Source organism: Scyliorhinus torazame, chromosome 19 (genome assembly GCF_047496885.1).
Source record: "Scyliorhinus torazame isolate Kashiwa2021f chromosome 19, sScyTor2.1, whole genome shotgun sequence".
In the NCBI taxonomy this organism is placed as follows: Eukaryota; Metazoa; Chordata; class Chondrichthyes; order Carcharhiniformes; family Scyliorhinidae; genus Scyliorhinus; species Scyliorhinus torazame.
In genome coordinates, this window is record NC_092725.1 from 106,114,332 (window position 1) to 106,142,264 (window position 27,933).

General features: G+C 46.0%; 1 protein-coding gene across 4 annotated transcripts in view; it reads left to right on the forward strand.

Annotated features, from left to right (window-relative positions):
• Positions 1-26,653, forward strand: part of c19h12orf56 (chromosome 19 C12orf56 homolog) — a 102,823-nt gene extending 76,170 nt beyond the window's left edge. Inside the window, exons 10-11 of one of the 4 annotated variants that reach the window (XM_072485007.1) lie at positions 8,432-8,610; positions 25,160-26,653. In XM_072485007.1, the coding sequence (XP_072341108.1) occupies positions 8,432-8,610; positions 25,160-25,325 (345 nt within the window). In that variant the 3' untranslated portion in view covers positions 25,326-26,653. Of the gene's footprint in view, positions 1-8,431; positions 8,611-10,556; positions 10,617-13,448; positions 17,457-25,159 lie in introns of those variants that run through there. The other 3 variants (XM_072485004.1, XM_072485005.1, XM_072485006.1) reach the window with 3 other exon arrangements.
• Positions 26,654-27,933: the final 1,280 nt, after the last annotated feature.

The window sequence follows — 27,933 nt, forward strand, 5'->3', positions numbered from 1 at the left end:
TCCTCCCTCGCACACACTCATTCGCTCCCCATGCACTCATAAGCTCCTCATTCACGTTCTTCCCCACAGCCTCCCTCTGAAAAGAGGTTCAAAGAGCTTTTCGGTCCAAGTACATTAAAGTGCCATCAACATTAACATTCAGGTGCAGATAATAATCAAAAAGGCTAATGGAATGCTGGCCCTTGGAGACTGGAATACAAAGGGATAGAAGTCATGCTTGAGCCCTACAAAGCCGATGGGGTACTGTGTGCAGTTCTGAGCACCACACCCGAGTTGGGATATATTGACCTTGATGGAAATGCAGATAGATTTACCAGATTGGTAGCTGGAGGCTGAGGATTAAATTATGCGGCGAGATTACACAAACAAGGGCTGTATCCCTGGAATAAAAGATTGAGGAATGATTTGATCGACAGTTTCAAGATGTTAAGGGAAACTGACAGGGTGAAGAAGGAAACTATTTCGGCTGGTTGGGAAGTATAGACTTAGGGGGCATAGTGTAAAAAGGAGAGCCATAATTTTCAGGAGTGAATTTGAGAAACATGTCTACAGAAAGGATGGTAGAGGTTTGGAACTCTGCCACAATTGATGCGAGATCAGTTGCAATTTTTAAACTGGAGGTTGATAGATTTTTGTTATCCATAGAATAATAATAACCTTTATTAGTGTCACAAGTAGGCTTACATTAACACTGCGATGAAGTTACTGCGAAAATTCCCTCGTCGCCACAGTCAACATACTGTTAGGGTACACGGAGGGAGAATTCAGAATGTCCAATTCACCTAACAAGCACGTCTTTCGGGACTTGTGGGAGGAAAGCTGAGCACCCGGAGGAAATCCACGCAGACACGGGGAGAATGTGCAGACTCCACACAGACAGTGACCCGATGAATCAGTACACCTCCATGTTGAATACCACTTGGAAGAAGCACTGAGGGTGGCAAAGGTGCAGAATATGCTCTCAGTGGGGGACTTCAATATCCATCACCAAGAGTGGCTCACCACAGACCGAGTTGGCCGGGTCTTAAAAGACATAGCTACTAGTCTGGGACTGCAGCAGGTGGAGGGAACCAACAAGAAGAAAAAACGTACTTGACCTCATCCTCAACAATCTGCCTGCTGCAGATGCACCTATCCATGATAGTATCGGTAGAAGTGACCACCGCACAGTCCTTGTGATGACAAAGTCCCATCTTGACATTCAGGATACCCTCCATTTAGTTGTGTGGCACTACCACCAGGCTAAATGGGATAGAATTTGAACATATCTAGCAACTCAAAACTGGGCATCCGTGACGCACTGTGGGCCATCAGCAGCAGCAGAGTTGTATTCAACTGCAATCTGCAACCTCATGCCCGGCATAACTCCCACTTTACCATTATCGCCAAGCCAGGGGATCAACCCTGGTTCAGTGAAGAGTGCAGGAGAGCATGCCAGGAGCAACATCAGGCATACCGAAAAATGTGGTGTGTGGTGATATGCATCACTGTAAATACACAAGGGGTTAATGTAAATACACTAAGACTAAATAAACACTAGAGGGAGCACCAGAGACATCATGACATGCAGACATACAGCTAATGAACACATAGAATAGGACACGACCAATGGGCAGTCAAGACACCCAGAGGTGACACTGCCATTACGGGGGCAACCCATATAAAAGGACAGGGCACACATGCTCTTTCTCTTTCCACAGGCGACACTTGGAGAGAAGCACAGGGGCAGATCAGAGCATCACACACACCGCATGGATTAGAGCAGACTGGTCAGTTAGACTGAGTTACTATAGTAAGATGAGCAGGAGAGTCGAACTCAAGTAGGAGAATTGTTAACTGTTCAATAAATGTGTTAAACTTATCTCCAAGTCTGAACCTTCCTTTGTCAGAGCATACATCAAGGAAGCAGCTTATGCTACATGAAGAAGCATAACACAACATGGTTCCAGGAGTGCCTGTTGAATCTATATAGTTAAACTCAACATATCCGTGACAACCAGCAACAGCACCCAGGCAAGATGATCGAGATTCTGGTTCCACAGCAGCTCCGGTACCACGGCAATCTCAGTGCAAACTGGCGTGCATTCAGGCAGAGATTTGAGATTTACCTGGTAGCGTCCGACCTAGATGGCGTTGCGGATGCAGAGAAAATAAAGCTTCTGCTCGCCATTGCGGGTGCAAGTGCAGCAGAAATCTTCAAGACCTTCAAGTACTCAAAAGGGCAAGACAAGAGAGACTTCCAGACTGTCCTGGACAAGTTTGAAAAGTACTGCGAGGAAACCAAAAAGAGATCGTAAAAGAGGCGGCAATACTCCCCACGAGGCGAAGGTCGGCCTGCAACAGCAGCAAACTGCGATTTTGATTGGTGGCCATCTTGCGAAAGGAGCCTCACATGCGCAGTTCCCCAAAAGACGCGAATGGGCAGAACGGTGTTTTGCGCATGCGCAAAAAGCCCCGCATGCGCAGTTGCAAAAAGGGCGCACAGTACAGGAAAAGCGATCTGCGCATGCGCAATCCATTCCTACGCTCTACGTCACGCGCGTCATGACGTCAGAGGCCCCCGGACTACGAACAGTCCCCGACTCCACACAGAGAGTGGTCCACGCACCACAAAGCGTCCCCGACTCCACACAGTGAGTGGTCCACGCACCATGAAGAGTCCCCGACTCCACACAGAGCGTGGTCCACGCACCACGAACAGTCCCCGACTCCACACAGAGAGTGGTCCACGCACCACAAAGAGTCCCCGACTCCACACAGTGAGTGGTCCACGCACCATGAAGAGTCCCCGACTCCACACAGAGCGTGGTCCACGCACCACGAACAGTCCCCGACTCCACACAGAGAGTGGTCCACGCACCATGAACAGTGCACCACGAAGAGTCCCCGACTCCACACAGAGAGTGGTCCACGCACCATGAAGAGTCCCCGACTCCACACGAGAGTGGTCCACGCACCACGAACAGTCCCCGACTCCGCACAGAAAGCGATGACAGACTCCACAGCGAGACCACTGCACGTCTCCACACACAGAACACAGAAAGACTCCACAGCGAGACCACTGCATGACTCCGTTGAGAGCGCAAAGATCGACTCCACAGCGAGACCACTGCATGACTCCACGCAGGGAACGATGCCAGACTCCACAGAGAGAGCGATACAAGCCTCCACAGCGAACTCGTTGACAGACTCCACGATGGAAGCAACGCAAGACTCCAGAGCGCAGTCCTTGCATGAACAAGACCGTGAGGGTCTAGCAACCTTATCTGAGCAACCAGCAGCAGACGATGCAAGTCTGCCACGCTCAAGTGCACAGCAAGACGACCATGACAGTTTACCACGCTCACGTGAACAACAAAAAGACTATGACAGTCTACCCAGATTATTTGAGCCACCAGAAGAAGACTCTTGACAGTCTACCCAGCTCATCTAACCGACAAGAAGACACTGAAGGTCTACCCACTGTATGTGCGACAAATGACAAAGGCTTCACAATTCCCATACAAGATGTGCGACATCTCAGTGAGACTGACAGATCTCAGCTAGTATGTACAGAGACACTCGACAATCAAAGTGAGGTTACTAGTGACTCCAGTGAGACCACGTTAATTCAAACCTCATCCACTCGAGCCTCTCCACAAGAAAATGCATTCGTGAACATTTTGACTCCGGACGGAGAGCATCAAGAACCTCAGATGATTCAAGTGACCCTGACATGACTCCGGACAGGGAGTGTCAAGAAACCAAAGCTGATTCAGGTGAACCAGAAAGAACTCCAGACGGGGAGCACCGACAAGCCAAAGATGATTCTAGTGAACCGGGCATGACTCCAGACGGGGAGCGCCGAGGAATCAGAGACGGCACGCTCAGTGAAACAGCAGATGCCACAAAGGACACTGACACAAGTAACTTTGTGAAGGACTCGAATTCTCCACTCGGTGTGGTAATTGAGAGCAACAAACACAACAACAAAACCTACAAAGACAACAACAAGAAGTGTACCAAAGGCACCAACGTCAACAACAAGCATGACAAAAACAACAACACTGGAGCAACGACTGGTACGACATGGTACGACTCTGCAAATTCACGACAATGTAACTGCACAGCTCCTAACACTGGCAAGAGTACAGCCATACCATGGCATGACAGCAAATCTCACCGATTCAAGTTTTCTCCACTACAAACAAGCAGACCAGCTTTCAAGGCAGATGACATACTGCATCGCTACCACAAGCATAGAAAAAAGGAGTCCAAATCAGACAACAAAGTGATTTGACCATTTGCACACCTCCTGATGACTTCCTTAAGCACAGGGACACTGACAGCGTTCACAAGGGAATGACAACATCAACATCGACACTTCCATAACAGCACAAGAAAGCCACTCGACCGTATTAATTCATGAACTTTGGACTCCTACATATTATTTGGTATTGTATAATCATCACTGTCATCATGATTTGTACATATCACTTATCTACCTTTTTGTTCAATTTTCTTTAACATTGTACAGAAAATATGTAACACGAAAAAAAGGGGGGGATGTGGTGATATGCATCACTGTAAATACACAAGGGGTTAATGTAAATACACTAAGGCTAAGTAAACACTAGAGGGAGCACCAGAGACATCATGACATGCAGACATACAGCTAATGAAACATAGAATAGGACACAACCAATGGGCAGTCAAGACACCCAGAGGTGACACTACCACAACGGGGCAACCCATATAAAAGGACAGGGCACACATGCTCTTTCTCTTTCCACAGGCGACACTTGGAGAGAAGCACAGGGGCAGATCAGAAGCATCACACCCACCGCATGGCTTAGAGCAGACTGGTTAGTTAGACTGAGTCACTATAGCAAGATTAGCAGGAGAGTCGAACTCAAGTAGGAGAATTGTTAACTGTTCAATAAATGTGTTAAACCTATCTCCAAGTCTGAACCTTTGTCAGAGCATACATCAAGGAAGCAGCTTATGCTATATAAAGAAGCATAACGCAACAGGGTGTCATCTGGTGAAGCTACAACACAGGACTACTTGTGTGCCATAGAGTCGTAGATGTTGACAGCATGGAAACAGGCCCATTCGGCCCAACTTGTCCATGCCACCCAGTTTCTATTGCTAAGCTAGTCCCACTTGCCTGCATTTGGCCATATCGCTCTACACCCACCCTGCCCATTTAGCTGTCTAACTGCTCTTTAAAGGAAAAAATTGTACCCGCCTCTACCACTGCCTCTGGCAACCCATTCCAGATGTTCAGCAGCCTCTGTGAAAATATTTCCCCTCTGTTCTCTTTTGTATCTCTCCCCTCTCATCTTAAACCTATGCCCTCCAGTTCGAGATTCCTTTACCTTTGGGATTTTTTTTAATAGACCTCTATAAGATCACCCCTAAGCCTCCTACGCTCCAGGGAAAAAATCCCAGCCTATCCAGCCTCTCCTTACAACTCAGACCATCAAGTCCTGGTAGCATCCACGTAAATCTCTTCTGAACTCTTTCTAGTTTAACAATATCCTTCCTACAATAGGGTGACCAGAACTGTATGGTCTTACCAATGTCTTGTACAACTTCAACAAGACGTCCCAACCCCTGTATTCAGTATTCTGACCAATAAAACCTAGCATGCTGAATGCCTTCTTCACCACCCTGTCCACCTGTGACTCCACCTTCATGTAGCTATGTACCCCTAGATCTCTTTGTTCTGTAGCTCCCCCCAACTCCCTACCATTAACTGTGTAGGTCCTGCCCAGATTTGATCTACCAAAATGCATTACCTCACATTTATCCAAATTAAACTCCATCTGCCATTCATCGGCCCACTGGCTCAATTGGCCAAGATCCTGTTGCAATCTTAAATAACCTTCTTCACTATCCACTATACCACCAATCCTGGTGTCATCTGCAAACTTTCTAACCATGCCTCCTACATTCTCATCCAAACAGCATAAGCAGCAAGTAATAGACAGAGCTAAGCGATTCCACAACAGACTCATCAGATCAAAGCTCTGCAGTCCCGCCACATCCAACCGTGAATGGTGGTGGACAATTAAACAACTCACTGGAGGAGGTGGCTCCACATATATCCCATCTTTAACGATGGAGGAGCCCAGCACATTTGTGCAAAAAATAAGGCTGAGGCATCTGCAACAATCTTCAGCCAGAAGTGCCGAGTGGATGATCCCTCTCGGTCTCCTCCGGAGGTCCCCAGCATCACAGATTTCAGTCCTCAACCAATACCATTCACTCCACGTGATATCAAGAAACAGCTGAATGCACTGGATACTGTAAAGGCTGTGGGCCCTGACAATATCCTGGCAATAGCACTGAAGACTTGTTCTCCAAAACTGGCCGCACCCCTAACCAAGCTGTTCCAAGTACAGCTACAACATTGGCATCTACCCGGCAAGATGGAAAATTGCCCAGGTGTTCATGTACACAAGAAACGAGACAAATCCAACCCAGCCAATTACTGCCCTCTCTGTTTACTCTCCATCGTCAGCAAAGTGATGGAAGGAGTCATCAACAGTGCTATTAAGCGGCACTTACTCAGCAATAACCTGTTCACGGATGTTCATTTTCTGCCGGGGTCACTCTGCTCCTGGCCTCATTACAGCCTTGGTTCAAACATGGACAAAAGAGCTGAATGCCACAGGTGAGGTGAAAGTGACTGCCCTTGACATCAAGTTATCGAACCATCGCCTCTTGACATTCAATGGCATTACCATCGCTGAGTCCTCCACAATCAACATCCTGAGGGGTTATCATTGATCAGAAACTGAACTGGAATAGCCATATTATTACTGTGGCTGCCAGCCCAGGTCAAAGGCTAGGAATCCAATAGCGAGTAACTCACCACCTGACCCCCCCCCCAAAGCCTGTCCACAAGGCACAAGTCAGCAGTGTAATGGAATACTCTCCACTTGCCTACACTAAAGCTCGACACCATCCAGGACAAAGCAGCCCGCTTGGTTGCTCTCCATTCCACAAACGTTCAAATCCTCCACTGCCAATGAACATTGGGCAGCCGTATGTACCATCTACAAAATTACTAAGACAGCACCTTCCAAACCCACGATCACTACCACCTAGAAGAACAAGGGTAGCAGATACCTGGGAACCCCACCACCTGGAGGTTCCCCTCCAAGTCACTCACCAGCCTGACTTGGAAAGGAAGCCTTCCTTCACTGTCGCTGGGTCACCATCCTGGAACTCCCTCCCTAACAGCACAGTGGGTGTACCTACACCTCAAGGACTGCAGCGGTTTAAGAAGGCAACTCACTACCACCTTCTGAAGGGCAACTAGGGGTGGGAAATAAATGCTGGCTTAACCAGAGACGCACACATCCCATAAATTAATAAAAAAGAATATGGGGCATAGTAGGGTGTGTGGAATTAAGATAACAGATCAGCAACCGTCTCATTGAATGGTGGAACTGGCTCCAGGGGCTCAATATCCTCCTCCTGCTTCTATTTTATCCCCCCACTCCCACATTCTCTCCTATTTCCTCTCCCTTGTCAATCCCAAGCCAATTGGTGAAGTATGAAACCAGACACTAATACCTTCACAGAATACAGCTTACACTTATCTGCTTCCTCCCTCCCAACCCAGTGGCCCATCAGTCTCTCTTTAAACTCTTTTTGAATACCAGTGACAACAAAAAATAACTGACCAATAAAGAAAAGCCAATTAATTGATAGACCTTTAAAGGGCACTATAATTGAAAGAAAATTTAAAGGAACTTTGCAAAATTAAATGAGAATGTTACTTTGGTGTTGATGACACATTCCAGCCCCCCACAGTGCTCTAAATATAAGCCCAGGCTCACCTCTCGCATTAAAGGCAAGAGAAAATGGTGGGTCACGAATGCCGGCCGGCGTGGGTCGCGAATGCCGGCCGGCGTGTGTCGCGAATGCCGGCCGGCGTGGGTCGCGAATGCCGGCCGGCGTGGGTCGCGAATGCCGGCAGGCGTGGGTCGCGAATGCCGGCCGGCGTGGGTCCTGAAGGATGGCAGGTTGGTAAAAATGGGTCTCGGGCAAAAACGTTTGAAAAACGCTGCTCTAAGCACTTCATTAAACAGTGCCCGTCACGTGTATCTTCACAATATCGTTAACATGCCATTAACAACCCACTCCCTCCTGTTCTAGAAAGAATCTGCTGAAATGTAAATTGTTCTTCACTTCTGCCCAGCCCTGGGGGCGAAACGGGGAGAATGTGTAAACTCCACACGTACAGTGAACCAGGGCCGGGATCGAACCTGAGACCTCGGCGCCTTGAGGCAGCAGTAGTATCCACTGTGCCACTATGCTGCCCAATGTATTTCTGTTATAATGCATTTATTTCTGTTGTGCTGCGTATATATTTTCATTATATATTTCTTGTTATAATAAATATATTTCTATAATGTGTATATTTCTGTTTCAGTTGACTTTCATTGATCATATGATGAAACACATCATTAAGATGGTGCTACCTCCAGTGCATATCATGAGCCCCACTCAGGCATTGCTTCTTTTCCAACAATTCTACATCCTGAATACCTGCATCCAATATGGCAGTAACTTGGCGGAACACATCAGGAATAAATACAGTGAAGAGTTCAGGTAAGGAAAGGACGTAATTTGACTCCCTATTCAGCATGTTGACTATGAGGTTGAAATTCCTCGTTGGAGGAAAATTACTATTCACGATCACCAACAAAATCTTGTGTTGTACGTTTCAAAACCTCACCGTCTTATTAATGAGCCTTTCGTTCAAAACAGTCTTCCATTTGACCGTTGGAAATAAGAAGTTAATTTCCACTCTATTACATTAACAGCCTGTCAGCGGCTAGTATTGTAGAGTCTTACACCACAGAAGGAAGCCATTTGGCCATTGCTTTCGAAAAAGCTGTCCAGTTAGTAAGTTCCATCCCCCTGTTCTTTCCATGTTCACCTGCCAGTGATTCCTTTTCATGTGTTTCTCCAATTTCCTTTGGAAGTCATGATTGAATTTTTTTCATCACTCACGAGATGTGGGCATTTGTTGCCCATCCCTAATGATACTTGGCTACGGTGGCTTGCTAGGCCATTTCAGAGTCAGCCATTTTGCTGTGGATCTGGACTCACATATAGGCCAGATATAGTTGGAAGACTTCCTTCTCCCCTCGCCTCCTCACTCACTCAAAGAACGTCATCAACAATAACAACTTACATTTCCATCACGCCTTTAATGTCACAAAATGTCCGAAGGTGCTTACAGGAGCATTCTAAAGTAAAATATGATACCGAGCCACATGAGGATATATTAGGATATATCAGTTGACAAAAAGTGTTCTAAAGGAGGAGCGCAAGGTAGAGAGATGGATAGGTTTAGGGAGAGAAATTCCAGAGCTTACGGCCTAGTAACTGAAGACAGACCCACCAATCGTGGAGCAATTAAAATTGGACATTCACACAAAGCCACAATTAGTGGAGCGCAGACTCCTTGGAGGGATGCGGGGATGAAGGAGATTACAGAGATAGGGAGGGGTGGGGCCTTGTAGGGATTTGAAAATATGGATGTGAACTTCAAATTCTCGGGACGGGATTTCCGCCCCCAGCGTTCTTAGATACCTCACTCTGGCTAGTTAAAGAGACACCCTGTTGCTTGCCCAATTCACACACACACACACACACACCACAGATCCCTGGTAGTGGGACGGTGCTAGATCTAGACCCCTCTTTCATTTCTTTATTATCCTGTAACCATCCCCTTTTTCTCCATCATCCCTTTTGTCATTTAATCTCTCCTGCCTTCCTTATGAGCACAGGCCTTCCCTTTTGTCCATCCCTTCCTCTCTCTGGCTCTTGTTTGCTTAAAACTGGTAATGTCTGTAGCTTTTTCCCATTCTGACAAAAGGTCTTCTTCTGAAAATATTACGTGGGACTTTCCAGTCCTTCCACTGGCGGGATCGTCTAGTCCCGCTGAAGGGCTTTTCCAGCAGCTTGGCTGGGGAGCAACACAAATGGCCATTGGGTGGGGTGACATGGTGGCACAGTGGTTAGCACTGCTGTCTGAGGCGCTGAGGAACCGGGTTCGGTCCCAGCCCTGGGTCACTGTCCGTGTGGAGTTTGCGCATTCTCCCCATGTCTGCGTGAGTTTCACCCCCACAACCCAAAGATGTGCAGAGTAGTTGAATTGGCCACGTTAAATTGCCCCTTAATTGGAAAAAAAATAATTGGGTGCTCTTAATTTACATTTAAAGAAAAATGGCCACTGACTGTGACAGGGCCAGCAGATCCCACCGGACCAATTATGAGCCCCCTCCACTGCAGGAAAACCTTTTTTTCCCTTAAAAAAAAAATTTAGAGTACCAAATTCATTTTTTCCAATTAAGGGGCAATTTAGCATGGCCAATCCACCTAGCTTGCACATTTTTGGGTTGTGGGGGCGAAACCCACGCAAACACGGGTAGAATGTGCAAACTCCACACGGACAGTGACCCAGAGCCGGGATCGAACCTGGGACCTCAGCGCCGGGGGCAGCCGGACAGTCCCGGCCATTAACTGGTGTTTTTCTCTCTCCAAAGATGCTGCTGATTAATTCCAACGTCTGCCATGTTGCCTTTGTATTATTTTCTGGGGCGCGATTCAGCAGTCTCATCGTGTTGGGACGAGGTCATCGATTCTCACGAGGCCTGGATCGAGATTTGCGACTCTCATCTCATGAGATTCAACAGAATCTCCATTAGGCTCATTTAAATCTGCACTGTTCCAAATTACCCGGGGCCTGGGATTTGCCACTCTCGCCGAGAGGCCTCAACCGGGTGCCGTTTGGTACTGGTTCACAAAAGCCGTGAAACAGTCATAATGGCACCTCGGGGCATCTCGCTGGGGAGTTGAGGCCTCTGGGTGGTCGGGCACTGAGCAGGGTAACACCTTGGCACAGCCAAGGTGCTCTGGTGCCAGACTACCCATGCCAGGAGTCGTACTTGGGAGGGCCTTGCGCATAAGAGATGGGGTGCGGAGGAGCTCAAGGACCCCAGAAGGGGTAGGTTGGATGGGGTCCTGTGGCCACAGTGGGAGACACAGAGGGCGGTCAAAAGATCAGGGCTGCCTTTAAAAATGCCGCCTCGATCCAGGAGTGGGCTTTCCTGCACTGGCGGAGCAAGGCTCGCCAGTGCAAGAAAGGACTTAAAAGGGCGGCCTCGACATGGAATTCCTTGCCAAGGCCAGAAATAGGCAAAGTGCGGTTGAATAGCGGGGTGTTTCTTAGCGCCTGCACTTAACGTGCCGTTCAGCGGACTTTAACTTGAGTCTGCTGAATCGTGCCCCAGTATCTTGCTGACATCCTAGAGAAAGTCACAAACTTGGACATCACTGTATCCTTGTGTCATCCTAGAAGATTATGTGAGTTGCTCTCGGTTTAAGAATCATATTAATTAACTGGAATGTCATGGGTTTGCTGATCAAAGCAGTAATATCAGTTTGAGGATTGTATCCCTACCATTTGCAGTGTGATTGCGTTTGGATGTTTTAATTGTGCTGATCACAAACATTCCACACGGTGGTGCAGGGCCAATTATTGTTCATTACAGATCGTAAAGTCCGTTTAGAAATGCCGTAGCCATTAGCTGCATCAAAATCAATATTTGTTGGAGAATAAATCTATTGGCAAGAACCCAAAAGAATTTGGTATTTATAAGCATTAGTCGTCATGACAGAATGGAAAGCAAGCAGTAAAAACAAATGTCATGGTAATTTGTACTACAGATGCATTTAAGGAGAAGCTGGGCAAGCATATGAGGGAGAAGTGGGTAACAATGATAGATTTAGATTAGGAAAGATGGGAGGAGGCTCAAGTGGAGCATAATGCCAGCATGGACGGGTGGGCCGAATGACCTGTTTCTATGCTGTATAATCCCGTGTAAAACTGTTACATAAAGTGTCTTTCTGTCAAACTGGAAGATTAGTTTATTGATTTTTGAATTTGTTACTTGACTATGAATTATTGCCACTTATTGAAGAAAATAAACTATTTTGCAGGAAATTAAAATTTTTGTTGAAGGTGTATTTATTTAAAAAAAAATCCAATTTTCTGCCCCTGATCTTTTTTGGAAACAGTAATTGATGCTGGAGTTTGGTTTGTTGGATACCGGCAGCTCTCCAACCTCCCACCCGATTGTATCTGGACAGGCCTTTGGCGCAGGATATCACAGCCAGCGCTCTTGTCGGCCTTATCCGATATCCAGACAGACAAACTTTCTGGCTGATTTTCTTTTCCCACACTCTGCCTCCCACCCAATTCCCTGGTCCAGGAATACTGCTGCCGGTCGTAAAGTCTGGTTTCTCTGAAAAAATATATACTTGGGATAAGGAGTGTTGTTGGCAGAGCAGCATTTATTACGCATCCTTATCTGCCCTCAAGTAGGTTCTTTTTTTAAATATAAATTTAGAGTATCCAATTCATTTTTTCCAATTAAGGGGCAATTTAGCGTGGCCAATCCACCTACCCTGCACATCTTTGGGTTGTGGGGGCGAAACCCACGCAGACATGGGGAGAATGTGCAAACTCCACACGGACAGTGACGCAGGGCCGGGATTCGAACCCGGGTCCTCAGCGCCGTAGTCCCAGTGCTAACCACTGCGCCACCGTGCTGCCCCTCAAGTAGGTTCATAACTGCTGCAGGACACATGGTGAAGGTGCTCCTGAGGAGTTTCAGAATTTTGATGCAGCAGTGATCAAAAGAATGATGGTTCAATGAAAGAAGACCAACACCAAGCTGCATTTTTATAACATCGTAAAACATTTCATGGCATGCTATCAGATAGAACTTGACACTGAGCCAAATAAAGAGATAATCGGATAGGTGACCAGACTCATGTGCCAGGATATTCCACTCCCATTTACGTTGGGCGGGCTTGGCGACGGGGAGGAATCCCTCAAGATGTCCAAATAGCGTTTCACGCTGATGGAAATACATGATGTGATTGTCCCCTCCCATGGACGTAGCGATTTCCCAACGTTGATACATTTGGATATAATTATCAGGCCACTATACCTGAATCATTCTCCCCGTCCTTTAAAGTCCATTTCCGATGGCATGAGGGCAGACCGGTGTGAATCCCAACCAGTTCCCCCAGGCCAGGCACCTGGTGAGCAGACATCCCAGACCTCCCAGCTCAGCGCATCTCTCAGTGGGGAGAGGGTCATGCCTGGGCACTGCCTCCTGGCAGTAACTGGGCACTGTCTGGACAATGGGGTGGGGGGGGGGGCTTGTTGAATTGTGGTTGCATGGGGGGGGGTTCCTGATGAACTATTGTGCACAGGGAAAGCCTTTAAAAACGATGCCCCAATCTTCGAATAACTACGCTGTTGGTGGGAAGGGGGGGGAGCTCAAACCTTGCCTGCCCGCCAGGGAATCATGTTGCGGTTGGAATGTTTTATTGATTGCTTCTTTCCCTTTGCACACTTGTCGTAGGTATTACATCCAAAGTGCCACAGTGGAAGCTATGCTTCCAGACCATTATGCTGTTGCCCAGCCTGCTATTCGGCTCCTCCGCCAAGTGCTCAACTTCATCCTCCAAAAGCTGGTCTGAGCATCCGAGAGGATTAACGTGGTGTTATTAATGAGCATCAAATCCTAATGGAGCAGCTGTCAGTGTAAAAGCAGATATATTTTCACAGGTACTTACCTACTGGATTCATTGAAACCAGTAAAGGTTTGAAATCCTTTCTGTAGATGAGAGTTCTATGTAAAACCGTTACTTGAAACATTGAATTATAAAGAAGAATGATCCATAAAATGATAAATCAGTGATATTTGTGCTGTTGGGAGGGGGGGGGGGGGCGGTGGTAGTTGCAAAACTCAAATGTCATCTAATAGGGCACATCACAAAGTGCTACATATTTTTACACTGAACTTGATTTACAGACGTATTTTTAAAAACATTTTGGATATCTTGCTAGATTAAGCATGAACTAAGAGGCTTATTTTTGTGGACTTTTTTGATAAACATTTATAAATCAACGATTGGATGCAAGATGGTTTGCCACAATAGAAGCTCTCTGAATGTGAGAATGTCTAAATATTAACCAGGCCACTGAGGAGGAGGAAATAGCAGCAGGATTTGGCCCGTTTGGGCACGCTGCACCGTTCAACCAGATTAAGGCTGATCCTCTCTCCACATTCCTTGGGCGTCATACTGGTTAGCACTGCTGCCTCACAGTGTTGAGGACCTAGGTTCGATCCCGGCCCCGGGTCACTGTCCGTGTGGGGTTTGCACATTCTCCCCGTGTTTGCGTGGGTCTGACCCCCACAACCCAAAGATGTGCAGGGTAGGTGGATTGGTCACGCTAAATTGCCCCTTAATTGGGAAAAAAAAGAATTGAGCACTTTACATTTTTTTTTAAACTCTACATCCCACCCTCGATTTTTTTAATGTCCAAAAGTCTATCAATTTCTGTCTCGAATGTATGCAGTGACTGAGCTCCCACCGCCCTCTGGGGTAGAGAATAGGAAAGATCCGCAACCCACCAAGTGAAGACATTTCTTCACCCTAATCAGTTCAAAATAGCCAATCCCCTATCCTGAGTCTATGCCTCCAGCTCAAAACAGCTGGGTGGGTGTAGGGGAAACAGCCTCTCAGCATCTGCCCTGTCCAGCCCTCTCAGAACTTTATGGGGGATAAGTTGGTTCGAGCAATTTCACTTAAAGCGGTGCTAATTTCCCCGCCTACATGTTTCAGTGAAATCACCATCCACCCTTCTAAACTAGGCCCCGATAGGAAACAGAACCTGGTGGTTCTGACAAGGAAAGTAGGAGTAACGGTGAGGCAATCCAAGTTACTTTAGTGGTGATCTCACAATTGGTCAATAAGTCTGCCATTCGGGGCAGCATGGTAGCACAGTTGCTTCACAGCTCCAGGGTCCCAGGTTCGATTCCCAGCTTGGGTCACTGTCTGTGCAGAGACTGCATGTTCTCCCCGTGTCTGTGTGGGTTTCCTCCGGGTGCTCCGGTTTCCTCCCACAGTCCAAAGATGTGTGGATTAGGTGGATTGGCCATGATAAATTGCCCTTAGTGTCCAATAAGGTTAAGTGGCGATAGGGTGGAGGTGTGCTCTTTCCAAGGGCCGGTGCAGACTCGATGGGCCGAATGGCCTCCTTCAGCGTTGTAAATTCTATGATTCAACCCCATGTTCCGCAATTCAAATAGATCATGGCTGCTCCGTATCTTAACTCCATCCACCCGCCTTGATTGCATTTCTTGATACATTTGCCAAACAAGAATCCATTAATTCCAGTTGAGAAATTTTTAGTTGGTGGAGGGGCGGGGGGTGGAGTTCCAGACTTCCACCGGCCTTGGTGTGAAGATGGGCATCCTGATATCACCCTGAATAACCTTGCTCTAACTTTAAAGCCATCATTCCTTTGTTCTGGAATCCCCCATCGGAGGACTCCATCAACCCCATCAAATCTTTAATCAGTCAGACCTGGGATTTCCTGACCGTGAAGGAAGCAAGAGAAATGAAAGAATCACTGTGTGAGCAGGCAAGACATTCACATCGTCACTTTTAGGAAAACTTGTAACTTTGCTCACTGATAGTATGAAGCATTGCGACGAGGTGTATTGGTGAGCAAGTGCAGGAAGGTAGGTGTCTCAACCCTGGGGGCTCTTGGGAGCAAAGAATAACATGGAGACATTGCCTAAAAGGTCCCGGGAAAAGAGAAAGATTTGCTTTAACTGACTGCATAACTTAGCCCAGGGAGTGATGTGTATGTTGAGTCCACACTAGAAATATGCCACGTACCATTTGGTTAAGCTCTCTATAGTTGCTTGGGATGTCCACTTGAAGCTGTTGTTCCATTGATAGAAATAAGATAACGAGATAAAACGGCGCTAAGCCGAAGACCAGGAAGATCTTGGGCCTCTGCTCATTTAGCTTATCTTAATTGGGGGTGGGAATTGTAATTCATCTCAACAAGTATGGAGTCTATCAAGAACAGGATTTTCTTGATCCCTGATTAAATACCCTGCTAACCCCCACTGTCCAAGCCCACGAGTAAGTGGTTATCATATGGATGGGAGCTGTCACTGCCTGTGGGGCCTATAACCCAATATAAATCACTGCCTCAGGTTAGAGATAAGCAAAACATACAAGGTTTACAAAGATTGTGGTGTGTCCTTTACTGAATATATAATGACTTTATGTATCTTTTTATATCACTAAACTAATTGTATTTTTGTTTGTACTCTTGTTATGTATTGCGCTTAGTTGAAGTAAATCTTTTTTATGAAAACATGAAACTTGCTGTTAAACATTATTCTGTTGCAACAAATGTAGCACGGAGACTGGTCCACTTGTCTTTAATGCAGCTGTTGTGTATTTGTGTAGGATTCTTAAATTTGTCTTTAGCCATGTGACAAGTGATCTTGTGCCACATTACGGCCTATTCCTGAGAATTCAGTCACCTTGCACTAAAAATGGAATTATCCAGTAATTCTGCAACGTGAAGACCCTCATCGGATCAGAGGTAGACCATACAGCCCCTCGAATCTGTTCCGCTGTTCTCTACATTCACAGCTGATCCTAAACCTCCACTTTCCTGCCCCGTATATCCCTTGATTTCCTTAAGAGTCAAAAGATCTAGTGATTTCAACCTTCCGTAGACTGCACAAGTGGGATTTTCCAGTCCTGCCTGCCACGGGAATTGTAGCAGGTGGGATGGAAAATTTGACGGACCAGCAAAAGGTCCACTGACTTTGTGCAGGAATTTCCAGTCCATGGTGGGCGGGGCCAGAAATTCCCAGACGATGGAGCTTCATTAACCTTCTGGGGTGCAGAATTCCAAAGTCATACAAAGCTACATGGCCAAGTGCTTGATGGCTGGCGCAGACACGATGGGCCGAAGGGCCTCTTTCTGTGCTGTAAATCTCTGTGAAGACATTCACTGCATCTCAGCCCAAAATGCCTGGCCCCTTATCCTGAAACTACACCTCTAGTTCTAAACTCTCCAATCAGGGGAACTACCTCTTAGCATCTATCCCGTCAAGCCCTCTCAGAATCCTGTATGCTTCAGAGGTCAACTTATGTCCATCTTAACTCGATCCAGAGAGTATAAAAAGCCCACTTTACTCCAACTCTTCTCATAGGATAACTCTCTCAACCCAGCGTAAAGATTTTTGTGCTAAATGATTGAATTGTCAGAGGATTTGAATTGGACTCCGTTTTGTTTACAGATTACTATGTTACCTACATTTTTATACTGTTTACGTAGTTTGGAACGACTCTGAGAGAAGATGATCTGGTTATATTTCCAGTGATTCACTAACGTCTCTTTGCAGTGTTTGGCGGGAAAGGAGATAACTTATTTTTAATAATTGAGCTGCATCAAACACTGAATTGTAAGAGTTTGGAAACGATATTAACCCATTGTGTACTGTGCCAACTTCAGTGCTCGTTAATAAAAGCCAAAGATTTATGAAACATTACTGGTCTCTGCCTCTGACTGACTGCTGCTAGGGTGCCATGGTTACACTGAAAAAGGAATTAGACTGGGGCAAATCACTTGCTTGTGTTCAATATCAATTTTCCACTGCCTAATTCAGTTGCTAGAATTGAAAGGGGATTACAGTGAAGGGGTGAGTGCTTGGAATTGTGGATAAGTTGTAGCCATCTGGGATGGCCACTTACAAAGAAACATGGACATTTGCAAAGACTCAAGGGAAATATGGCCAATACAAGATTCAGGCAGGTTCAGAGCCTAAATGTTGTAAGCAGAGAACCAGACAGTATCGAAACCCCCAGCCGATTTGCATTCTAATGACCCATTTCCCTAAGACAAAGGACTGGTACTGAGGTATCCGATACAATTCCAGACACATCGGCGCCACTCCCTTTACTCAGGAAGCATAAACAGCAAGGTCAATGTCCGCTTAGGACATGCCCAGCCATCAAGGCACCCGCCCCTTCATTGGCTCAGATCGAAGGCAGTGATCAAAGTCTGCCGAATTATTGGGTCCAAGCCTAAGGACCGCCCAAAAGAGCGCAAAACCCACCAAGGATAAAGAGAGACACTGCCATGTGTTCGATCTCTTTTGGACCTGGCGCTCCGGCAACGTCCATCTCCAACTGCAGCACCACGACCAGAAGCAAGTCCAAGTTTAACGCTCGCTACCAGACGGATGAGCCTAGCTGAACCGCAGTTACTCCTCCAGACCCAGCAAATCCAGATTCGAACAAAGGCCACTGTTCCTCTGACCTAAGCCAGGTGCCTGAAGTTAAGTACAGGTTGTCATAGTGTTAGGCATAATGTAGCTCGTAGTGTTTATGTTGCATGTATAAGTATCTTGTGTGTAAATAAAGTATTATTGAACTTGAACTAACTAATTGGTTGTTGGGTCTTTGATCGATATCCGGTTGAACCTTGTGGTGGTATCATTTGATACCTGGCGACTCTGAAAGCAATATAATAGCTATCTAGACAAAAGAAGGGCAATCTTCTTGACTGCCATACTTATAGCGAGTAAATATAGCAACATTATTGGGGATCCCGGTGGGACTCGACCCAGAAGTGATTTTGTCACTCCGAGAGAACCCACAAAACGTTTGCATTAGAAACCCAATTGGCATAGTGAAAGAAACCACAAGTGTAAGACCAGTATCGATCAAACCTCCAAGATTCAGAAGTGTGTAGTAATCTGCATGCGTACTAACAGATATAAGGTAAACTCGTTAGATTTTGTTGCGTAAAATGTTCGGGAGTTGTGTGAAGCGGAAAATAGCTTAAGCCATACCCGCTGTTTGCATCACCGCTTTATTTCCCCCCCTGTCCCAAATTCACTTAGAGATACAGAGATTAGGGGTAGAGATACAGAGATTACGGCAGGAAAAGACATAATCGTAGAAATGGCAATGAAGGCCTTATGTACCCACAGGAACCAGAGGTCACAGCGACCAATAGAGCAGAGCAGTGCCCCATATGGGAAGAGGAAATTAGGAATTACCTAAAGGGGAAAGGATGGCCCCTATGGTCTGAGTTTTGTGCAAATGAAGAGACTGGTCCTGGTAATATAGGACAAACTTGGTGGGATAATCTGACCAAGATCCATAAAAAGAGTATAGGTAAAGTTTGTAAGCCGATTGCAATCGTGTCCTGTTTGGCACAATTGCGAGGCACAGAGGAGGCCGTGAGGATGCTCCGCAGACAGCTTGTAGAGAAAGAGAAGAGTAGTGAGGGAAACGTTAGTGAATGCGAAAAAGTAAATGAGCAACTCCGAGAGCAGCTAGCAGCGAAGGTCAAGGAGATGGCTGATGTCAAACGGGCACACCAATCCTATCTAGCTCACCTAAGCAGCTTTCAGACACAATATGATAAGGCCTACCAAGCCACGCAACGTGCAGTTTTGGTAAGGGAAGAAACGGAACACCAAGTAGAGCAATTAAAGAAGCAATTCGAGGACTTAAAGGCAGCCCTACGAGCACTCCACACTTCCACACCTGAACAAAGGCAGAGTTCGGTAGACCACGCCAAATGCAGGCAGTAAATTTCACGGTTACAGTCACTGCTCTCAGTGCAAAATGGTTTTAGAGACACCTTTGGACGAAATTTAGACCAGGAAGATGGCCCCGATTGGCAGGAACTTAATGAAACTGCCCATTGAAAGGTAAACGGAACAGAGATTCAGAATAGAGCTCCCCAGGACCCAGAAAGGAAAGCACCCGCACCACCGATTGCACAGGCAGCACACAACCCTATGAATCCAGTCACCACGCAGCGCAGAGTACCGACAGAAGACCAACCCGATTTCGTGTACACCACCCCACTAACCATCACCCAGTTAAAGGATGCCCGTGATAAAATAGAAACCTTTCAACCCACACCATTTCTTTGAGCGAGTTAGACAACAGACAGTCGTACAATCTGGACGAACAGGAACAAGTGAAACTCATAGTAATGAGCCTTGAGCCGTCCGTTAGTTCAGCCCTTCCCGACCCACAAAATGTAGGAGGAGGCAGCCTCCAGGATATGAAGACAGCTATCCTAGATGCAATTTGCTATAATAGAGGAGATCCCGTAGAAGGACTCAACCAATGTAGGCAGAAGAAAGGAGAGCATCCAACAGCATTTGCTGGAGGCCTCTGGATACACTTCACAGCAGTATTTGGAGATTTAGCCCGCGCCCATTTAACTGCAGACAATACGGCCAAATGGACCCGTATTTTAGCCTCCCACGCCACAGATGCAGGACAAAAAGCATGTGCAAATTATGACCCCTCAGACGCCACACACAATGAAGTGTGGGTTCTGAAGAGACTCTCTAGAGCTTGGGAACAACCCCCACATAAAAAGTAAGCAAACATGAATCCAGTAAGGACACATCAAGACCCCGCATGGGTAAATGAAGGTAGAAATGACACACCACCATAAAGCACAGGGATGCTATAATTGTGGACAGAAGGGACATTACGCCCGAGAATGCAATGTCCCCCCGAACCAACAACGGAATCAGCAAATGTCCCACGTAGGAACAATGCCAGGTCTATCCACCGCGTTAGCGCCCGTTCAGATAATCTGGCCATAAATGGAACCGATTGATGGCGTTCGGACTCCCCAACTTGGGTCTGGGACAAGTCCGGAAGACCGGTAGTCGCAGGCACAGTCCGGGGATACCCCGTAGAATTCCTTTGGGACACAAGAGGGTCCCGAACCACGTTTAACTCCTCCACGACGTACCAGCGAGATATATGGCCCACGACAGACACTATCACTCTTCGTGGATTTATAGGACACCTCCAGCAGGGACACATTACGGCCCCTGTGGATATTCAGATCGGTAACATTAGAACCAAGCACTCAGTCATTTTAGTAGATTTATCCCAGACAGCACAGCACATCTTGGGGATAGATTTCATGAGCTCACACAATCTTTCTATTGACCCCGTGAATAGGTGTGTGTGGAAAATGGCTAGAGCAGCTGAGCCCCCGCAACGCTCACAGTAGGAGACTACAAACACAGGATTAGCTCAGTGGGAGATTACTGGTTTGATCCACTAACCATTACCACGGATAAAACAATTAGGGAAGTCTTAAAGAAACACAAAGCATCTTTTGCCCAGCACAAGCACGATTGCGGTAAAATTCCAGGAATGGTCACCATTACAGGTCCCGATCCTAAGCCCCAGAAACAATACGGGTTTCCACAGCAAGCCGAGGAAGAAATAGCTAAGGTAATTCAAAGTTTATTGGATAAAGGTGTAATTCGGCCCGTAGCCTCAACAAACAATGCCCCGATTTGGCCCGTAAGAAAACCAGATGGTTCATGGAGACTGACCATCGACTATAGAGAACTCAATAAAGTAACTCCATTAGCAGCCCCCCACCGTTGCCACGACTCCCAAGACAATGTTAAAGCAGGGACTTCAGTCAAAATAGACATTAGCACTTTTGGTCCATTCCATTGGATTAAAATTGCCAGTATAAATTTGCGTTCACCTTCCAGGGATCAGCAATACACGTAGACATGCCTTCCACAAGGTTTCCACAACTCCCCCTCCATTTTTCACAGACAATTGGCGAATAGATTATCGAAATTTTCCCGACCCGAATGCCTCATTCAGTATGTGGACGACTTGCTCCTACAGACTGACACCAAGGAAGAGCACATTTCGCTTTTTTCCAAACTATTAGGTCTCCTAAAAGAAATTGGATGTAAAGTCAACCCCAAAAAAGCCCAAATTGTCCAAGAAAAGGTCACTTATTTAGGAACAGCTATAATGCATGGTAAACGTGAGATAGAGCAAAAACGTTTTGATTCAATTGTTAAATTGCCCTTGCCCCATAATGTTACAGCACTCCGGTCATTTTTAGGACTGGTTGGTTATTGCAGGAACCATATCGACGGTTTCGCCACAAAGGCAGCCCCACTTTCCAAGCTCCTTAAGAAACAGGCCCCGTGGAAATGGCTTCCACAGCACACGGATGCCATCGATGCACTAAAACGCGCCCTAGGTACAGCTCCCGCTTTGCAGGCACCAGACCCACACTCCCCATATGCAATAGAGGTAGCGACCGCCGACCGAACCCTTTCGGCTGAACTTCTCCAGGAAAGGCACGATCGTTTAGGACCCGTAGCCTATGCCTCACGAGTTTCAGATCCAGTAGAGCAAGAATTTTCAGCCTGCGAAAGGCACTTGCTCGCAGTTTTTTGGGCTGTTCAGTACTTCGCGTACATAACAGGACTCAACCCCGTAACCATTTTGACTGAGCACACCCCAACACAGCTACTGTTAGTCGGTAGGCTGAAGGACGGTACAGTTAGCCAAATTAGAGCAGCGCACTGGACCCTACTCCTACAAGGATGCAACATCACAGTGAAAAGGACAAAGACACATGTTTTGGCAGATAATTTACAGTATGCAGGAACCCCACATGAGTGTGAAATCATTGCAGCCAGGCAGAACACAGGACCCTTTATTTGTAAATCGTTACCGACAAAAGCAGGCATCAGACCACAGAGAACCCAGCCCACAGATAAATCTCTAAAAATTTATGTAGGTGGCTCCTCCACCATTGATAATGGGAAAAGGATTACATTAAAGTTACCAGGACATTTAGGTTCGCAGGCAGCCGAGTTAGCAGCCATCGCATACATTGTGCAGTATCCAAATTTGTTCCCGAGCCCCGCAGATATATATTCGGACAGTCTATATGTCTGCAATAGTTTGACGGAATTCCTGCCCCTGTGGGAATCTAGAGGATTTATATCCGCCGACGGTAAACCTCTACCCTCAATGTCATTACTAAAGCACATTCTCGAAGAAGCTAAAGACAGCAAATATGGCATCATAAAGATTAGAAGCCATCATCGTTCCTCCCCACCCGGTAACGTAAAAGCAGACGCCATAGCAAAAGCTGGATCACGACATGGTCACTTTTGGCAACCCCCCGAGAGTGCCCCAGTACACGCAGTCCAGGTCTCACAGACTAATATTCAAGATTTAGCACAGGCGCAAAAAGCAGACGACATGCTTAAGGAAATTTTAAAAGGTGATTACCCAGCACCCTCCTTGATTCATAGATACTTTAACGATTCAGGACGGAATTATATTAAAGAATGGTATTTATGTGGTCCCCACCCAGCACAGGAACCAGATTATTTGTCAGTTTCATGACGGACAGGGACATCTTGCCCACCTCAGACCTCTCTGCTGGTGGCCCGATTTAAAAACAGATGTCACCCATTGCATTGAAAACTGTTTAATTTGCGCTCAGAACAACCCAGACAGATACGCAAAGAAAGGTCAGCGAAGCCACACCCGCCCTGCTAATGGCCCATGGACGAACTTACAACTAGATTACATTGGTCCCCTTCACCCCTGCCGAAATGGTTTTAAATATGTGTTGGTAGTGATCGACGCCTTCACAAAATGGGTGGAAGCATTTCCTTCCAGGACAAACACAGCTAAAGCGACAGCAAAAATTCTAACTCAACAAACATTTACAAGATGGGGACTCCCACGTAGTATTGAAACGGACCAAGGTTCGTATTTTACAGGAAGAGTGATGACAATTGTTCTAACAATTTTCGGCATTAAACAAAAGTTTCATATTGCCTATCACCCACAATCCAGAGGCATTGTAGAACGCATGAACCGAAGCCTAAAAGCAACAATTAGGAAAATGGTGCAAAGGCACAACACGGCATGGGACACAGTTCTCCCATTTGCACTGATGTTTATTAGAAACACGGTGTTGAGTTCAACAGGCTGCACCCCCACAGACCTTCATGATCAGGCGACCCATGAAGGGTACCGAGTATTTATTTGGACTTGAGTTGGCCAGCCCCACAGTCACCGCCCTTACCCACGAAAAAGCAGTCCAACAAGTAATGGAAAATATTAAAGCAGCCCAGCTCGCTGCAGCTGTTCGACTAGGCGCTCGGAAAAAGCAGAGTAAGGCCTGCTTTGATAAAACAGTACACCCGGTAGAATATACAATCAGACAGCAGGTGATGGACTCCCTATACAATCCGAGTTCTTTCCTCTCTCCCAAATTTGCAGGACCCTACTCGATTTCTGATAAAGTAAGCCCCTCAATATATAAAATTACATATCCAAACGGAAAATCAGGATGGTTTCATACAAACCAACTTAAGGTTTATGGAACTCAATGCAGCCACTCACACCACATTTCACTGGCAATAGCAGACAACCACGACCCGCCCACTGTCAACCTAATCCAACCCTCCCCCAGCCAGGACAGCACGTCCACAGACACGACTTTGACTCCACCCCCAGGGACGAGTTTCCACCTCGGACTTGATTTGGCCGATAGCGACAGCGACAGCACAAAGGACTTACTTGAGATCCCCGACCAATGGCAAAACAGACCAGGCCCCAGTCACTAAATGTCGAATGTTTGTCTTTTGTATGACTATTTGTGTCAACCTCTCACTAAACTTTTTGATACCATTTCTTCTTTCGGTCTCATGCTAAATTTCTTGATGCAGTCATAACTACTCTTTTGACGCCAAAATGGTAGTTAAAGGACCAAGTTTGTCAGAAGTCTATAGATATTCAAATTCTTTCCGTTCTTGTAAGGTCACCCAGGCAGTGGAGTAATGGCATTAATCCCTGCCCTGCCTGAGGACCCCCCTATGTATTTGGTCAGCCTAGCTCGGGTAATGGAGCAACGGCACTGATCACCGCCCTACCCAGGGATTCCACCCATTCTTGCCCTGCCGCGGCTCATATGCATCCCATGTCCCACTGATTTGGAAAGTTCTTTTCAAAACTCGTTTAACGTTCTTTTAGATGTGGTTTAAAGAATGCACTGTGCCACAGTTTTTCTTGCTTTCCAACGATCCTTCGGTCGCTACCTCCAACTGCTATTTACATATTCAACACACTTGGTTGAAACAAAATCTGCTGCTATGGAAAACTACCTCAATACTGGAGGGAGAAATGTTCTGCCCACTCAACGCATCGACCGCAGGCTGCGAGATTGCTCGCACTGTGACATCATTTTTTTTCTCGGATGTTTTAACTCCAAAACGGTTGTTTTTTTTTTAAATGAGGGAGTCACTTATGGTGACAATTCTAATGGGAAATTGATATTAAAGGAGAAACAGACAGACAAATGAGATAGTAAACAACAAGGTAATAACAGATATTATGCTTGTACCGCCAGGAATATACGAATATACGAAGACACAGAGAAAACAAGACAAGATGAAGACAGACCTGATGACCTACATCATGATCATCGTTGGATCACTATAGTTGCGCGCATTAACAGCCCCTGTAACCCGCACCACATTGGTCCCATACACAACCATACCACACGATACCCCTAGCCTGGACACCACACCTCACATGGAAATAAACATTGATACCCCCACATGGTGCGATAACATCATAAAATGGTATTCCCTCTCATACGCGGTAGATGCCCTATTAGTAATTGCAATATTCTACAGTGCCGTTCAGACACTTAGACTTCGGAAATGGTGAAGGAGAGCCTCCCACTCCCCAATATATACACTCAGAGCCCCTTTGCCAGGACCTCAACAGACCCCACACTCTTTTTGAACCCTTTTTCTGACGAATAAATTCCGTAGTTTTCAATCAAAGTTGCATTTTCTGTAAATGTGATAAGTTTAAGTAGAAATGTGATGCTGCTATTGTTTACATTTTTGTACTGTAATATATATTAAAGTTCTTTTGGCTATTAGCTAGCACCATATGTGTAGTTTAGGTAAGGACAGTTAGAGGTTCCCCTTTGTGTAAAGAAGTTAAATGAATGATTGAATGTTATAGTGCCCCCTTAAAAACTTATTAAAAACTTCGGTAAATGTTCCAATCCATAGGACAGAGTAGTATAGAACCTGCCTTGATTAAGGGTATCCGGCACACCAAAGAACAGATGAAGATTCAGTAGTGTGATCCACACACTTCGCGTTTAGGATCAAGAGGACGGACTGTGGCCATCTGAGATGGCCACTTACAAAGAAACATGGACTTTTGCAAAGACTCAAGGGAAATATGGCCAATACAAGATTCAGACAGGCTCGGAGCCTAAATGTATACTTGTAAGCAGAGAACCAGACAGTATCGAAACCCCCAGCCGATTTGCATTCCAATGACCCATTTCCCTAAGACTGATACTCAGGTATCTGATACGATTCCAGACATGGGTGCCACTCCCTTTACTCAGGAAGCATAAACAGCAAGGTCAATGACTGCTTAGGACACACCCAGCCATCAAGGCACCCGTCCCTTTATTGGCTCAGATCGAAGGCAGTGATCGAAGTTTGCCGAATTATTGGGTCCAAACCTAAGGACCGCCCAAAAAAACGCGAACCCCCCCCCCCCCCAAGGATAAAGAGAGACACTGTCATGTGTTCGATATCTTTTGGACCTGGCGCTCCGGCAACGTCCATCTCCAACTGCAGCACCACGACCAGAAGCAAGTCCAAGTTTAACGCTCGCTACCAGACGGATGAGCCTAGCTGAACCGCAGTTACTCCTCCAGACCCAGCAAATCCAGATTCGAACAAAGGCCACTGTTCCTCTGACCTAAGCCAGGTGCCTGAAGTTAAGTACAGGTTGTCATAGTGTTAGGTGCAATTTAGCTCGTAGTGTTTATGTTGCATGTATAAGTTAATCTTGTGTGTAAATAAAGTATTATTGAACTTGAACTAACTAACTGGTTGTTGGGTCTTTGACCGATATCCGGTTGAACCTTGTGGTGGTCCCATTTGATACTTGGCGACTCTGAAAGCAATATAATATCAATATCTAGACAAAAGAAGGACAACCTTATTGACTGCCATATTTATAGCGAGTAAATATAGCAACAAAGTGTTGGATTCCTCCCCTCCCACATATTCTTGCCTATCAATGTGCACAGAACCCTAGTTACAAGGCTTCACTAATGGAGGCATAATCATTTCAGCAGAACAAAGATGTTAGGATAAGTAATGCATTGGTGTATATTTTAGCCTGTTCAGAGCCTGTGGATGTTTCAAAACAATGTTGAGTAATTATTTGTTAAAATAAAATGCTGATAAAGACCTGTAAAATGTAGGCCGGGGCGGGGGGGGGGGGGGGGGGGGGGGCGGCACGGTGGTGCAGTGGTTATCACTGCTGCATCACGGCGCCGAGGACCTGGGTTCGATCCCGGCACTGTGTGGAGTTTGCACATTCTCCCCGTGTCTGCGTGGGTCTCACCCCCACAGCGCAAAGATGTGCAGAAGAGGTGGATTGGCCACGCTAAATTGCCCCTTATTTGGAAAAAAAAAATTAATTGGGCATTTTACATTTTTTTAAAAATTTAAATAAAATATATATATATATATATATATAAATATAAAATAAAATAAAAATAATATATATATATATTTGTATACATTGGTGGAACCAGAAGATTCCACCACCAACCAATGGCTGGCCACCTCCATCGCAAGAAAATCTCATCCTTTAGTTCTCACTGGTTTCTGAACAGACCAATTTGATGGATATCAGCATTATGGAACAGTCACAAGCGGCAATGATGATTCCTTATTATACTGATTCCAGGGCTTAAGAGGGTTAAATTCAGGTTGAATAAACATGGCATAGACTCACTTGAGGATCGAAACTAGAGAGATGATCTGATCGAGGTTTTAAAACGTTAAAAAATATATTTTTAACTGAAAACCTGTTTGAACAAAATATAATAAAATATATAACTGGTGCTTCAGGTTTATAAAAGAGCACAATCAACAAACAAGAACACATCTAATCTTAAATCCTACCCCTCTAACAATAAAACCTAAAAACCCTCTTAACAACTGACAGTGACTAACTCTTTAAAAAAGGAACTGCGTGGCTGCCATCTTTGGTAGGACCCTTCTATCGACCCCTCAATGGTGTACTTGACCATCTCAGAATAAAGGAATGCCGTGAGGTCACCCAACCAAG